Source organism: Bacillus rossius, chromosome 7 (assembly GCF_032445375.1).
Source record: "Bacillus rossius redtenbacheri isolate Brsri chromosome 7, Brsri_v3, whole genome shotgun sequence".
In the NCBI taxonomy this organism is placed as follows: domain Eukaryota; kingdom Metazoa; phylum Arthropoda; class Insecta; order Phasmatodea; family Bacillidae; genus Bacillus; species Bacillus rossius.
This window is the reverse complement of record NC_086335.1, coordinates 56,701,376-56,716,481: the sequence shown is the minus strand read 5'-3', so window position 1 is coordinate 56,716,481 and position 15,106 is coordinate 56,701,376. Positions and strand designations below refer to the sequence as shown.

The window sequence follows — 15,106 nt, the reverse complement described above, 5'->3', positions numbered from 1 at the left end:
GGCCCGCACAGGGACCTCTCACTAAATAGGGCCTTATTGTATTTTAAAGATTAAATCTGTGTCAACATCACAATGCCATTCACATCCAAAGTTAATTGAATTTTTTTTAATAATGTGACTTGTAAACAAACTGTAATTGTAGTATTTAAATATGATTATTTTCACTCGTACAACATTTTAGCGTCGAGGAAACCATTTCACAAATATTTTTCAATAAAAGCGTTTATCAACATATGTTACAAAGGATGTGTGTCCTTGGATTTTTTCAGTCGCATTCGCCAAAAGATCTTTGTGTTTTGCACATGCCTGTCCGACGTATTTCAAAATTTCAAACAGGATGTGTAACTATTAATTAGTGTGCATTGCCTCAAAAGTAAAGGAATCGGGAGACCTCGGTAAACGTTTGTTTGCCCATGCGTGTATGAGTGTAATAATTGTGGTATTTATAACTACCACCAAAAACAAAATCCCTCGCGGCCTGATGAATTACCGTTCCGTAACTATCGTACGCTTGGCGTGCCGTATTATCGCAGCAGTCGAAAAACTCAGGCGGGTCAGGCTGACGTAACTTGGCTTGTACGTGCGGCGAGAAAAAGGACTCATACGAAATGACGTAACTTGGCTTGTACGTGCGGCGAGAAAAGGACTCATACAAGCTAACGGTATTTTCCAAGGCAGTCTGTGGATACCTGTTTGCAAGGGTTCAACCTCTTGTGTTTTTTTTTGGGGGGGGAGGGGGGGAAGGGGGAAGGGCCGTAGGTGAAAGCGTGGAGAGGTTTATAATGTTTTTCAAAAATTTAATCGAATGATAATGAAGCTTGTTTGCGTTATTATATTAATTTCTTGTAAGGACAGCAATAATTATGTATCTGCGGCTTTGGTGGTTAGGTTTATTGAAATTCAGAATAAAACTACATTATGTGAATAACAGGGGGATAAAAAAAACCTAGCTGGTGGAAACTGGTTCGTTGAAGGAAATGGCAGGCTGTAGATGAGGTATTTCATTGTTAAATATTCACCGATTTACGGCAGTAATCTGATTTACAAGTCGAAACGGCGCGAACTCCTTATATCAAGCTTGCGCTGAAAGAATTGTTTGAGCTAACGAAGTGTGCATGCCTAGTCAGGGGTGAATCTGTGTTGGGAAACCTTCTTTTCATCACAGATGAGAGAGCCAAACGCCCGATCGTGCATCTTCGTTTTTTTTTGTTCATTGTAAAAGGTTAGGTTAGCTACATTATAAATACTTTAAAACATTGTGGACGGTTGATTTGGTTAGGATAGCTATATTAAATATACTGTGAAATCATGTAAACGGTTTCCTAGCCCTGGATAGCTACATATTAAAAAGTAATTTGTTAAGCAAACATAAAATAATTTTACAGTATTTTTAATGTAGCTATACTAACCTAATATAACCAACCATCCACAATGTTTTAAAGTATTTATAATGTAGCTAACCTATCCTAATCAACCACAAAATTTAATGCCACACCGGTTTATAGAATGAGATAGAACGGAAAAAAAAGCGAGCATGAACTTTGGGGAACTTCGGGTGTGGCTCTCTCGTCTGTGAAATGAAGGCTTCCCATCTGTGTTAGCGCGATGCTCGCTGGTGCTTCTAGCGCGGTGTCGCCTCTGAACTGGCGCGCAGTCTTCTAGTCGTGTACAGGACAGCTGTGAGAGTAGAGCGGCAACCGTAACATAATGTGGCAAAGAAATTAAGATAACGGTGTAATGCAGGGCCCTCGAGTCATTTCAAGAATGTCTGAAAAGAATTATTCTGAAAACATGTGTTTTAGCCATTTTTCACTCTTCTAAAAAATACAGTTTTAAAATTTAAATACGGAAAAACAGAACTACCAATCCGCCCTCAGCACATTCTTAAATGATCTTCGTGAACAGACACCACTCGGATATCTCGAGCAGTTATCAAATCGCGTGGATTTTTTTTCTGAAGCTCTGCAAACCGCATTTGGGCTCTAGTTAGACGAAGCCCTGAATGTGGTTCACTGCGACAAAAATTATATTTCACTAAACTGCATTTAATGCACAACAAATAATTTTCGATCCTTGTCAAGCCAATACACCTTTTTGGTTCAACTGTGCATTGTATTGCGGGCATTTTAAAATAAAGTTCTCCAATTATATTCTGGAAAGCGCTAGGTCTCTTTGTCAAAAGAAATGAGAAGGCCAATGGCAAAGGAGATAGGGGAGGTGGAATGGGAAGAACCGACTCTGCAGTAAAAGGGGCGGTAAGAAACTAGGAAGAGGGGGACGAGAAGGAATTCTGCTGAGGGGAGGGAGGTCATCGGAGTCTAGGGCTGGATGACGCCACCGTCTTGGGGTGTTTCGTCAGACCAGCCGGGTAACATAATACTAGATTTTTTTTCCGCGCACCCTTGGACTGGAGCCTTGAATGACGCTGCAACTTCTGGGCGCAGAGTGTGAAATTATTAGGTCGCCCGCTTGGTCAGGGGAGTAGGGGTAGTAAGCTGGTTCTGTGACAATGTAAACATGTAAACATTGCTTAAGCAATGATGGCAGCCCCCAGCAGTCGTCGTCTGCTGGAGGCCGCCATCTTTTTTTGGCCTGGGACAGTATAAACATTGATTACGTAACGCTGACAACCAAACATCGTCTGCTGTGGGCTGTCATCATTGCATAAGCAATGTTTACATTGTCACAGAACCGGCTTACTGCTCCTACTCAGGGGTGTATTAGGGTTGGTGAGGCAGGATAAGTGCGACACTCGCTGTTGCTTCTAGCGCAGTATCGCCTCTAAGCGCAAGGCTGTGGACTGGAGCACAGTCTCCTATTCGTGCATATTGCAACTATGTATGATATTTGAGCGATAACCGTAACATTGAGAAATGGAGATAAAGGTGTGAGGCAAGGTCCTTGGGTGCTTTCACGAATATAAACCGCTGTTTCATTAAAAAAATTAATAAATAGGAAACAGAACTACCAATCCACCCTCAACTTATTTTTAATTTTTTTCTGCAGGCAGACACCACCCTGTGTCTTGATCAGTTATTCAATCGCATTATTTTTCTGTAGATCCTCATACCGTCTAAGAAGGCGGGGCTCTTAAATATAATGTCATATTGTAGATAAATAAAAAACAGTTTTTTTTAAGTAGGTAATTTATTTTAGACGCGATGCTGTGTAGGCGGCGCAGTCATCGCCGTGGCAGCAGCTCGAAGCATGGATGAGGTGGCGCCTAGATGCCGGTGTTGGAGGATATCCATTGCCTGTAGAAGGCGACGCGGGCGTAGACTCCAGGGGCGTTGGGCTGCGCGCAGCCGGCACCCCACGACACGATGCCCACCAGCACGCCTTCGACGGCGAGCGGACCACCGGAGTCTCCCTGCGACACACACGGGACACGATAGTTAGTGCCTCAAAAAAGGCAAGTATTGTATTGAAGTACAATTTGTAAACAAATGGGAGAGGTTATAGCTGTAGAAACTCTTTCTCGTGTGGGACAGGCATTGAGGATCCTAGCTCGAGTGTTACTGATCCCTCTGGGGGAAGGCGCATGTCGCTTTACCATGCCCCAGGGGGGACAGTGTTGGGCCAGGCTTACCTGGGATGAAAAATACCTTTGCTCAAGGAACCTGCTTACGCTCATAAAATCCTTAACTGTGAAATGGAAATGATAAACGTTATGTCGCTGGCCCTTTTTTGGAATCCTACAGATTTTCATTCATGGCTTGAGATGTAGGTGCTTTTTCCAGCTCCGGTATCCAAGACAGACTCCACCAGGACCGCGGAAAGGGTGTACAATACGAGTACATAGCCTCTCCACAACAAGGCAATTTTATGCCTACTCATGGCAATGCTAGTGATAATGAAAACAGTCTCTGTTGGGATCACACTAGCCTCAGCTACTGGAAAGAGCATTGGAAAATTGCGAATGGGCTGAATCTGTTGGAAACAGGGGAGGAGGGGGGTTTAAGACTACTAAGCCTAGAAGCCATTAGGTCTCTAAGACCTGGTTTCTACGTGAAAGACCAGGCTGTGGGAATAGAGCCAGCCAGGCCGCACCTTGATGCTCCCATTAAGGCATCACAACCGGTACTTTATCGGCCTGGGCTGCGGTACTTGGAGTCGGTGGAAAACCCGAGGTTTCCCTATGTGCTCTCTGATACCGCGATGGGATGAAAACATGTTCCCTCTGAGGTCAAAGCCAAAGGTAAGTGAGGTTGGACTCGCTCTGGCAATGATGCTTGCTCTGGTGGGATGCCCCATCCTGGTGAAGGTTGGATGCAGTGAGCAATTTAACGGCTCTGGTACTAGCCTGGATACCTAGTAGGCCTAGAGTGGATCATGAGTAGTATGGGTGATTGAGAAGTCCCAGACTGAGAGTAATGTATTGAGATAGGCGCTACTCAGTGGCTTATGTGGAGAATTCACTTGCTACAAACTGGTACTTAGGGTATGGGGGACTGGGTAGTGCTGATGTCAGTATGGTTTCCTTGGCGGGCTCTCGGTATAGCCTGTCCCCTTTTCAGTTCCCGGCAAAGACTTTTGGGGTTATTTCCTTCAAAAGGGTCAAGACAAACAAGGCTATACTTTAACACAATTTCCCATCTGAAGGACAAGCACAGTTGTCCTCCGATAGCGTGCGTCCTACCTGGCAAGAGTCCTTTCCTCCCGCTTGGTAGCCAGCGCAGATCATGCCATTGGAGATCCTGTTGCCGGCGTAGTACTGCGTGCACTGGTTGTTGGTCATCAGGGGCACACTCACTTGGAGCAGAGTGGCTGAGCCGCTGCCTCCTTGCTGCAGGAAAGCATACGTAACATGACTTTGTAACCAGAGACAAACTTAAAACATCTTAAAATAAATTTCTATATAAGCATTTTATAGACAAATATTTCCAGTGAATAGGCTAATATTACTGCAATAAATAATATTTTTTTCTTAGACTAAAAAAAAGTTGGTAGACAATTAAAAGAAAACTATAAGAAAATTTCTTCTGAAATGTTCTTTTTTTTCATAACAGGTTTAAACATAGCAGTTTAATGAAGACAACTATTCAGCAATGTAGACATATCATAGTCCAACCAAGGAGGCCGTTAATGTGTATTTCAAAATTTGTTCAGATTATTTTTAATATTATAATTTATGTGTGAAACATAGTTCTTGCTTTTCAATATGTTATACATTCAAGTAATTTTTGATGCAGAACAAGCCTTACATAAGATGGTTTTTGTAAACGTTTAGTGCATGTGGAATGAGCAATACTTACTGAAGTGGCTCCCCAGCCAGTAATCACGCCATATGTGCCAGAAGCCACCGCCGCATTAGCTGCCGGCAGCACCACAGGGTGTACCGTGGTGCCGTAGACGAAGGGTTGGCTTACCTATGCATGAGGAATGCCATATTAAAACAATTGTATCGTTTGTGTTAGTATAAATAATTTAAAAAATATATCAGCGTGGCCGCTATGTATGCTTTAAGCGAACACTATTTGAATAACCTACTTTAACGCTAAATAAAAATATTCTATTGTTTACTTGAACAATAAAACTAAACAATAAAGTAAACGTTGGAGGTTCATACTGGAAGTTCACAATTAAGTATTGTAACAAACATGGTGACATATAACCGCCAATGATTCCTACACTTGTCCGACTCACTACTTTATTCGTTATAACTAATGGCATCCATCTTTCGCAAAAAGATTTCGAGACTATATCAAACTTAAAAAACTGCAGAATCGTCTGTGTTTCGTGACTGACAAGGGGACCGCCAAGTATGGTACGAACTGTTTTTAATAGGTCTTATATATGTTGCGGAGGGAGGCCCCCAGAGTACTAAGCTAAAAAGGGTTTTGTCCAATGCGCCTTAGTTTTCGCGAAAATGGTGGTTAAAGTTTTATACGAACATGTTACACCGGTACATTTTCCGTAGCGCCAGGTGAGCCATCCTAGCCTAGTTGGTAAGTTGTGAGCCGCTATTTTGGCCCCCAGAGTCACTTCTTTCGTTCTCCCATCTGAAAGCAAGGTGGCGAACTGCCTTTCAATTTTGTTTTTCCAACCCTCCATCTTTCTTTCCTGACTTCGGGTCGTTTTTAATTCATTACTGTTCACTGTTTACTTGCTGTGCTCTGGGTTTTTTATACCTTTTTTCCTGGAATTTGTAATGATGATATTTCTTGTACTTTTGTGTTGTTTCTATTGTATCATGTATTTATTTTTGAGCACGAAAGAGCTGAGTCAGCTGGAGCGCGCTATTTTCTTGGCTGTTGTGTTCTTTTCTAACTATGTATTTTACTGCTGAAATAAATGAATTTTAAAACTAAAAAAAAAAAACTTGCCTAGCAACCGGCTGGTCAGGGTTCACTTCCTGCTCAAACAAATTTTATTTTTTGATTATTTAATAATAATTCTTATTTTAACGCTAGCGACGATGTATTAAATTCGTACTAGAAGTGTATTAAAATCATATTTAATAGCATTAAATATAACAATGAGTGAATGATATGTTATAGTTCATTACTTCCTGACCATTTATTTCCCTTTAAAAGATTAGAATCCCATTAGGACTCACCTACTGTAACTACAGCATAAGAGCTATTATTAAAAGAAAGGTTGGGAACGGCAAAATCAGGTAGCAATCGTTGCCCAAGTATGATTAAAAAAAATACATCCCGCAAAAATAAAATATTTTTTGACTATTTATTTCAGCATTGATTAGTTACTTTTTGGCACATGGCGATTGTTACAACACCAATCACAGTAATTCAGTGCCGAAGCAAACGCATCCTGAGTGACCCGGTCAATAAGGCAACTACTACTTCTCTTGCAGACGGCTGCCAATTACAAGGAAGAAACCTCTGGTGCGGGTGTACCTTGTTGCAGTTTAATAGGCATTCAGATATTTTCGCGAAAAATGCCTGTCCCTAGTTATAACCTCTCCCATTGAGTACCTATCTCATTCTTGAGCGATTCATTATTTCGTTAGCTGTGAGGAGCCATCGCTTCGACTTTCCCTATTGGCTGTGAATAAGTTTCACTTCAATGAAACACCGCCCATAAGTGATAGATTTTTCATAAACCTTATAGGACTTATGTCATGAAATTGAGTTTTTGTTCATGTTTGAAAGTCTGAGAACGTGAAAGCTGTTAGGCCGTCTCTACTTGAACAAACACATGCAACATCGTTTATACGCCCAAGGCAATGGACTGGCATTGTAGTCTTTAAACTGTCGGGCTTGCCTTGCGAAGCTTAGACTACATTTTGTAGTGTAAAAATATAGGTAAATGTGTGATACATGTCTCTCTGTTGCTTCCAGTACTCAGAACCAGAATCTTCGTACCTAAAAATGATTGCGAATACCCGTGTTTTAACAATTTTCACTCTATAATAAAAAAACGACAGCGAGAAAATTATTTTGAAATTTTTACCAAAGTTGAAAAATTATGAATATTATGTATTTAAATTTGGTGTAGCTAGGACAAAGTAAAAAAAAATAGCGCGTAAGTTTTGATAGTGGGAAGTTGGTTTTTCTTAATATTATTGTATTTTTGTATAGTCAGACATATCGTGGGCTTAGCGGAAAAAGTTGGTAAGTCCACTTTTTTTTTGTGAAAATGAGTTAACTTCACAGATGAAGTTGTAAGGGCAATATCTTCGCCAAGAAAACGTTTGGAAGTCCAAATAATGAATGATTGTGGACGTTTCCTTCTAGCTTTATTCCGGCAAGTCCATTATTATAACGCTATTCTAGGCAAGCAAAACTTGGTAAGTGAACGAACAGTCTTTTTTTCCAGAAATTGGACTTACCGGCCTTTTTCCACTAAGCCCACATGATATATAGTAAGATTTATTTTAATTTGGTTGCACCGTGAACCCAGCTCATCTTCGTTGTTAAGTTGAAGAAGGCCAAATATATTATTAAAGAGTTTTGAAACCATTTTTAGGGGATGTTATTTTTGCCTGCACTGACTGGGAGTGCCATGGGTGCCGTGGGCCCGACCTACCCTGATGAGCGCGATGTCGTTGTCGAGAGGGATCCCTTGGTCGAAGTTGGGGTGCTCGATGATCTGGCTGACGGAGCGGACCTGTCCTCCGCTGGCCTCCCGCGCGCTGCCGGCGCGGACCACCAGCGACGACGGCGACTCGCTGCGACGAACAAGGATAGCGCGTCAAGGCCCCCGCCCACCCGGACACACACACACGGTGCGCAGAGCTTCAGGAAAAAAAACAACGCGATTTCAAAACCACTCGAGATATCCGAGTTGGGTATCTGCTTACAGAAAAGCATTTAAGAATTCGCTGAGGGCCGAAAAGTACTTTCGATTTCTGATTGAGTTTTCAAACTGTATTTTTAGAAAAGTTGAAATGGCTAAAACACATTTTTTTCAGAGTAATTTTTAGGCGTAAAACAACCGGTACTGATTCTTGAAAGCACTTAATGGACTTGCATTACACCTTTATCTTCATTTCTCGGACAATATATCGTTACGGTCACCGCTCAAATTCCGCAGTTATCCTGTGACGACGAGAAGACTGCGCGCCAGTCTAGAGCCTTGCGCTTAGAGGCGCCTCACTAACACCATTGAATATATATAACCTACATTATATATATTCAATGCTAACACACATACACCCCTGACGAGGCGGGCCCCTCAATGACCATGCTAGCTGAAGCACCCGGCGCCGCTTTGCGCCGGCCGATCAGAGGGAGACGGTGATTAGACAGTAATTTGACAGTAATGATTGTTTTCTTAATTTGAACGTCCGGCGTGCAAAATAATATTATATCTACCACCGACAGTATCAGAACGAGGAGGGAGGTATAGAAGAGCGACTCCCGCAGTGGAAACTGAAACCATGTTTCGCGCGGCTAGTGAACCTATGTTATGATGGGCCCATAACTACTAGCAAACAAAAAAAAAAACATGGGCTAGAGGTAAAAAAAAAACAATATTTTATGTTAATAATGTTAATTTAGCTACTTGACGAATAATTGCTTGTTAAAAAAGATTTAAACTGTGTGTGTTTTATTTTGTAATAAAAAAAATCACTTTCTTTATAAATTAGTAGGAGATGTAAAACCTTTTTGCTATGTCACACCACAAAATATGTGGCTACTAAAATAAAATAAATTAATTTTCACTGGGTTGTTTGCCTGATGTTTTTCCAATGTTTTACTTCTCACAATCAATGTTTCTATGATAGTAATATATCATGAAAGCTAATATTTAGAGAGTGGGCCTAAAACTGTTCAAGAAACTAAGTCTCAGTCTCGGCAGAACCCGACCGACGTTGTTCTGCCGGTGTGCACATGAACAAAATAATAATGGTTAGTACAGCACTTCGGATGGTAATGGTATTCCATTTCAAAATCACACCAATTACAAATCACAGTGACAATCACATAATTACACACCAGGTCAAATCTGTAGGATTTCCCATCGGCAATATCTCATCATCAACATTTCTATTCAATGAAATTCAATTAGATTCGATTCAATGCAACGCCATCTATTGACGAAGTTCTAAACCGAACTGTTATCAGCGCCGTTAGTTCGTAAGTCGCTATGAACTTTGCTAAATGGGCGGGTCTCGTCAAGGAGAAAAATACGAAGATCCCAGACCTTACTATATGACCGTGTGGCGGAGAAATTACAAACAAAAATGGGAAATATCATCCGTGTTCAAATACATATAAATATATCAATTTTTATGGCGACTAATGGAGTGGTATAGAAGTTGATGCGCTGCAGCGACATCTAGTGGACACTTACAAAAAAAATGGACCGCATAATACCCTTCTCCATGGAAAAAAAAAACGCTCTTAGATGTATCAACTTTCATTTATATATTTAGTTGGATATAGATACAGATACAGAAGTCGACCGACAAACTTTGGGAGCTGGTTTATAAAGACAATATAAGTTAAAAACACCTGCAGGACATATGGTTTAAAGTGTTTCCCAAAACTGGTGTACGTCTTTGAAGTTGGAGCCGAGCAACACTTATATTGTAAATAACAGAAAAAGTAATTAATGATTGAATATTGAGCGTATGGATTTCGTTTAGTTGAATGAAGTTATACAAACCCCCCGCGAATTTCATTGCTGTCGAAAAAAAAATTATTTCATTGAAATAATTTGGGGATGGTAACACGTAACAAAAATACGTGGTAAACCAAAAAAAGTGACTCCGAAATTCGACTCACTCCTCGGTGCAGTGGGCTGCCGTGACGACCCAGTTCTGGGAGATGATGGAGCCGCCGCACATGTGGAGGCGGATTATGCCCAGGAAGTCCAGCTGCAGGGACACCTGTAGGGACATGGACAGGACAGTCAGTTCAACGCACAGAAGAACCCAGGCCTTGTCCTTATTCGCCTGAAGCGTTCCCTCTTACGGCGGACTCCTTCTCGTCAACAATTCTGAAGCTTTGCTTTCAGCCACGCGATTATTTCACCTTTGAAAGTTTTCAAATTTATCATTTGGTATGCCAAAACCAAAATTTGCAAAAGTTTTTGGCCTACAGCACTTTGTTCCGGAGCCCCTCATATTTTCTTGTCCCCGGAAGTGACGTAACCAGGGCTGTACGAATTGTGAGCCAACTATGCAATAATTCAAGCAAACGACTTCATGTACTTCTCCAGGTAAGGAATCACTGCCATTTTTAAAAGTGGTTTGTACGTAATAAATATGACAGAAAATTAAATTATTTAAAAGACTTAGGAAATCATTTTTACTTTATAACTAGGGACCGGAAAAATTCGCGGGTTCATTGACCTGCAGGATGAACTCCATAGTTCTACGTACACTCGGTCAAATGTCACCCACTCATTGGCTGCTGTCGTGTGAGACGTCCCAGCGTAGCAGCCTGTGATTCGATAAAGCTTTGGTTGGGTGTTTCTCATTGGCCCAGCATCATCCAGGTGAGTTGTGAGCCAATAGCAGAGGCAGCACTGAGGTATAACTATTTGTATTTTAGCCTATCGCGAAATGAATTCGCGAATTTTTCCGGTCTCTATTTATAACAAATTGAACAAAAAAACATTTTAACGAGTTTAGAGGGAAGTTCAAACAAACACTCATGCATATATACATATATATGTGTGTATGTATATATATATATATATATATATATATATATATATATCGTAGCTTGAAGGAGGAATTAGAATGGTTTACGTTGCTATTTTTCAGTCTTCTGCAGTGTGACATTCTGGCCTGGAGAGTAATGAGCAAAACGTCAATTAAACTACTAATTACAATTCAAAAACTTATTCTACGAGTCATTAGAAAAAACCATACACACCCATCAAAGTAACTTTTTAAACTTTTAAAACTATTTAATATTAAAAGCACGTACATTAGAGCTGCAATAACCAGTATGTATCGAAGGGAAAATCAGTTAAATTATGTAGCTAATAAATATCCTACTCTGCATGGATAGAACATAAATTTAACTATTCCTCTATTTTATAAAACAATTTCACAGATATATTTAGTATTTTTACTTTAAAAATTTGTAGTTATTCTTCCTGAAAAATTGAAAACAATGAATTATTTTCAAATAAAAATGTCTATCTTTGACTAAATTATTTCCGATACAATATTATTGTATTTAATTAAATCGCTCTTTTTTAACTTTAAACTTTATAGAAACTTGTGTAAGAATTCATAAGTTATTTTATTTATTTGTCAATTGTTACTATTTTCAAAATGTTTACACCAGTCAAAACACCGCACTTAGATTCAAGTAACTAGATCACTCACACACAAGCTTACTTTTGTGTGTTCCACTTTCCTATTTAATTTATTGAAATGTTATTAAAATACAAAAAAGAGGAATTACAATTTATTATTATTAAAGTTTATACTTAAACAGGTATAATAAATAAAAGTTATGAGCCGGTAACAATTTTATTTAGTAATGTGACGGAATTGTTTGCAATAATTTGTAACTATGTTTAGAGCAATGCTTTGAGATGTTTACACAATTACGAATCAAGTGATACCCATTCATTAATAGAATTTATGTGTTCAAAAAATACTATTTGTTTAGTTTTTTAATGTAATGTAACTAAACGACCTGTTTAAGATATTTTATTTTAAAAAAATATTTGCGTGTTACCACGCAAATATATCTTGATAGTACAAACGAATTTCTTTCCCTGTGCATATAACTACTTGATTAAAAGTGCTCATAAAAATACTGCAGATCACTTGAATTATTTTACTGGATTTATATTTTTAATTCCACCATATTTTGAGGTTAAATATATACTGCAACGGGGTTTACAATGTTCTACATTTATTTCTATACATATAAGCCGGGAACACTCTCTGGTAAGATAATGGTGGTTAATATAACAGTAGGTATAGTTAAAAAATATTTTTTTTAAGTGTGTAGTTGGTGTAATAGGGGGGTTGAAATTTTTGTTCTATTTGTATTATCTTGTGAAAAATAAAAGCTATAATAAAATTTTAATAAATACCCAACGAAACAATACCATTTCAAATGTAACTCTGATATGAAATTATTTGACTATGGAACTGCGGAAGCAAGTTATCAGCGTACGTACCATGTAGGGAAACTCTTCAATGGAAGCCGCAGATCCTCCTATGATCTTCGGATTGAATTTGTTGAAGAAGACGGACTTCTTGCTGGCTGAAATTTACACAGAAATCACATGGAATTTATTCAGCTCTTGAATAGACTTAATATCTATTAAATGAACTTATAATTAACCAGCGTCAATTATCTGGCTCCCAGAGGGAAAAAAATGTATCGAAGGGTTAATTTTATTATAAAGTGACAGAATGTGATCTAATACCTATTTGTCAAAGTAAAACTGTCATCCTACACAATTTAAATTAGAGGTAGTTATACTAAGAAATCCATTTTGTCTGCAAAAAAACTGAACTTCAGATAGTTTTACAAAAAGCAACGATCCATTCTCTTTTACTTGTCTTATATTAATGTAGGTTCGTGATAAAAGAGCGGGAAAAAAATTAGTCTGTATAATTGGTGAAAATAATATCAAGGATTTTTCTGGGAATAATTTCACATTAAATGGTTGATTTAGTTTAAAAAATAGTGTAACATCCATGAAAACAGAAAAAATCTTTATTCTTATATTTTGCTAAATTTCTCATTTGAAACAGCGAAACATTAATTTCGGGCCACTGAAGAGCTAGTCTAGTGTGTACTGGCCAGCATATAAGAATTGGGTTACTTAAGGAATTATCTAATTTTTGAATATTTTTCACGCTTTATAATCTAAATGTTATCAAGAAAAGTCCAAAAAAATATTTTTAAATTGTTCATTGAATTACATGAAGACAGATAAAACATGACTATCTTAAACGTTGTTATATGCTTATTTAGTTTTATTTTATATTTAAGCTTTGTTAACCCTCTTATTCTATGTTTGTCATCAGCGTTACACGCCTACACTAAAATTATTGGCAGAGCAAGGAGAGCAGAACAGTTTTGTTATATGTTTACAAGGTTGAACAATGTAAAACCACTTAATTACCTTAACAAAATACTGGTTTGCCACGGCAAACAAATTTTTTTGTTTAGATATGAGCCAAAACTAATTTATATTACTGCAAAAAATTTGATTGACATGTATAATAATTACAGCAATATCATTAAAACAAGGCCACAGTATTCTTAAACACCAAGTTAGCTACTATTGCTGTAAATAAATGTTTGTGTGTGTCTTATTCCTAAGGCAGTAACTCCAAAGAAATATTAATATCAAAATAAACCGAATACGACAAAGAAAAAAGATTACTTGCGTTGATCATATTATACATTTATTTTTATCTTTGATTAAATCTAAAACATACAGATCACACAAAGACGATCAGTAGATATAAGATTATATTGATTTAGTTAAAAACTTCAAGTAAAATAACTTATTAATTTTAATAACTCATAAAATTCTTAATAAATAAAATTTTAAATAACTAGTTAATAACACTTATTTTAGGGTACTATTTGTTAAACAAAACTCAAAATGTAGATTTCTAGAACATCTTTACTACCGTATAAATAAAGTTTTTGAATTAATTGAGTTTGTCTAAATTTTTGTTTATCTAGAAAAACCTGTTTCTAGTTAAAAAAAAAAAAAAAAAAAAAACCTCTTGCAGGAATACACGGATTCGTTTTAAAAATGCTATCGTAATAAGCAAATAAGTAAATAAATATGAAATTTATTCATCGCCTTTGTTTTATTTTTATATAATGGCTAACCACCAATCAAAATCTATTCAACAGTAGTGTTTAAACATAAATTGCTGTTAATAAAAGATTTAAATCAAACTTTAAAGCCAATAATTATATTATTAAAATTTCTTATGGCGTAAACTTCTGGCAAGACCTGCATTTAATTTGACCCAAACAAATAGGTGGTCTTACAGTGAGCTCCTAAAGTTATACTATAGTTAGGGACTGGAAAAATTCGCGGGTTCATTGCCCTTTAGAATGAACTCCATAGTTCTACGTACACTCGGTCAAATGTTACCCACTCATTGGCTGCTGTCTTGTGAGACGTCCCAACGTAGCAGCCTGTGATTCGATAAAGCTTTGGTTGGGTGTTTCTCATTGGCCCAGAGTCATCCAGGTGAGCTGCGAGCCAATAGCAGAGGCAGCACTGAGGTATAACTATTTGTATTTTAGCCTATCGCGAAATGAATTCGCGAATTTTTCCGGTCTCCAACTATAGTTTATAACAGTACTTCTTGTTGTATGAATGTTATGGTACATTCAGCCAGGTCTATTATTGTCCCCATGTGAAATGTGTGTATGGGTTGTGAGTACATTCTATTGGTTCCCACAATCATAAAACGTTCTCAGTGGATAAACGGGAAGACAGGTGTTGCTAGATGTACGCTCACTCACCCAGCCCGCATGCCAGCAAGGCGAAGAAGATGACAGGTCGGAACATGATGTGTGTCGGGGCGTTTTGCAGACTGACAGTGAACAAGTTCTCCCGACTAGAATTGTTTTAAATACTTTTTTTTCCCCTTAAACGCACTTTGTATCTATTGCGAGTCACGTAGTTACATGTGTCTGACAGGTGTACCTAAACAGTAATAACTTATGTAACCTCT

General features: G+C 38.2%; 1 protein-coding gene across 1 annotated transcript; it reads right to left on the bottom strand.

Annotated features, from left to right (window-relative positions):
• Nucleotides 1-3,128: 3,128 nt before the first annotated feature.
• On the bottom strand, nucleotides 3,129-15,099 carry LOC134534102 (trypsin-4-like). Its single transcript, XM_063372153.1, has 7 exons — nucleotides 14,895-15,099; nucleotides 12,565-12,650; nucleotides 10,197-10,300; nucleotides 7,993-8,134; nucleotides 5,256-5,369; nucleotides 4,640-4,786; nucleotides 3,129-3,370 (listed from the first exon to the last, which is right to left on the bottom strand). The coding sequence occupies exons 1-7, from the start codon at nucleotides 14,938-14,940 to the stop codon at nucleotides 3,224-3,226; spliced, it is 786 nt and encodes a 261-aa protein (XP_063228223.1). The 5' UTR covers nucleotides 14,941-15,099; the 3' UTR covers nucleotides 3,129-3,223.
• Nucleotides 15,100-15,106: the final 7 nt, after the last annotated feature.

Bases quoted from the DNA above. Each gene is read 5' to 3' on its own strand.
- LOC134534102 (XM_063372153.1), bottom strand. From the start codon at position 14,940: ATGTTCCGACCTGTCATCTTCTTCGCCTTGCTGGCATGCGGGCTGG. The intron at 12,651-14,894 runs GTGAGTGAGCGT...TGTAAATTTCAG, and splicing joins CTTGCTGGCATGCGGGCTGG to CCAGCAAGAAGTCCGTCTTC. The intron at 3,371-4,639 runs GTAGGACGCACG...TGTGTGTCGCAG, and splicing joins GAGGAAAGGACTCTTGCCAG to GGAGACTCCGGTGGTCCGCT.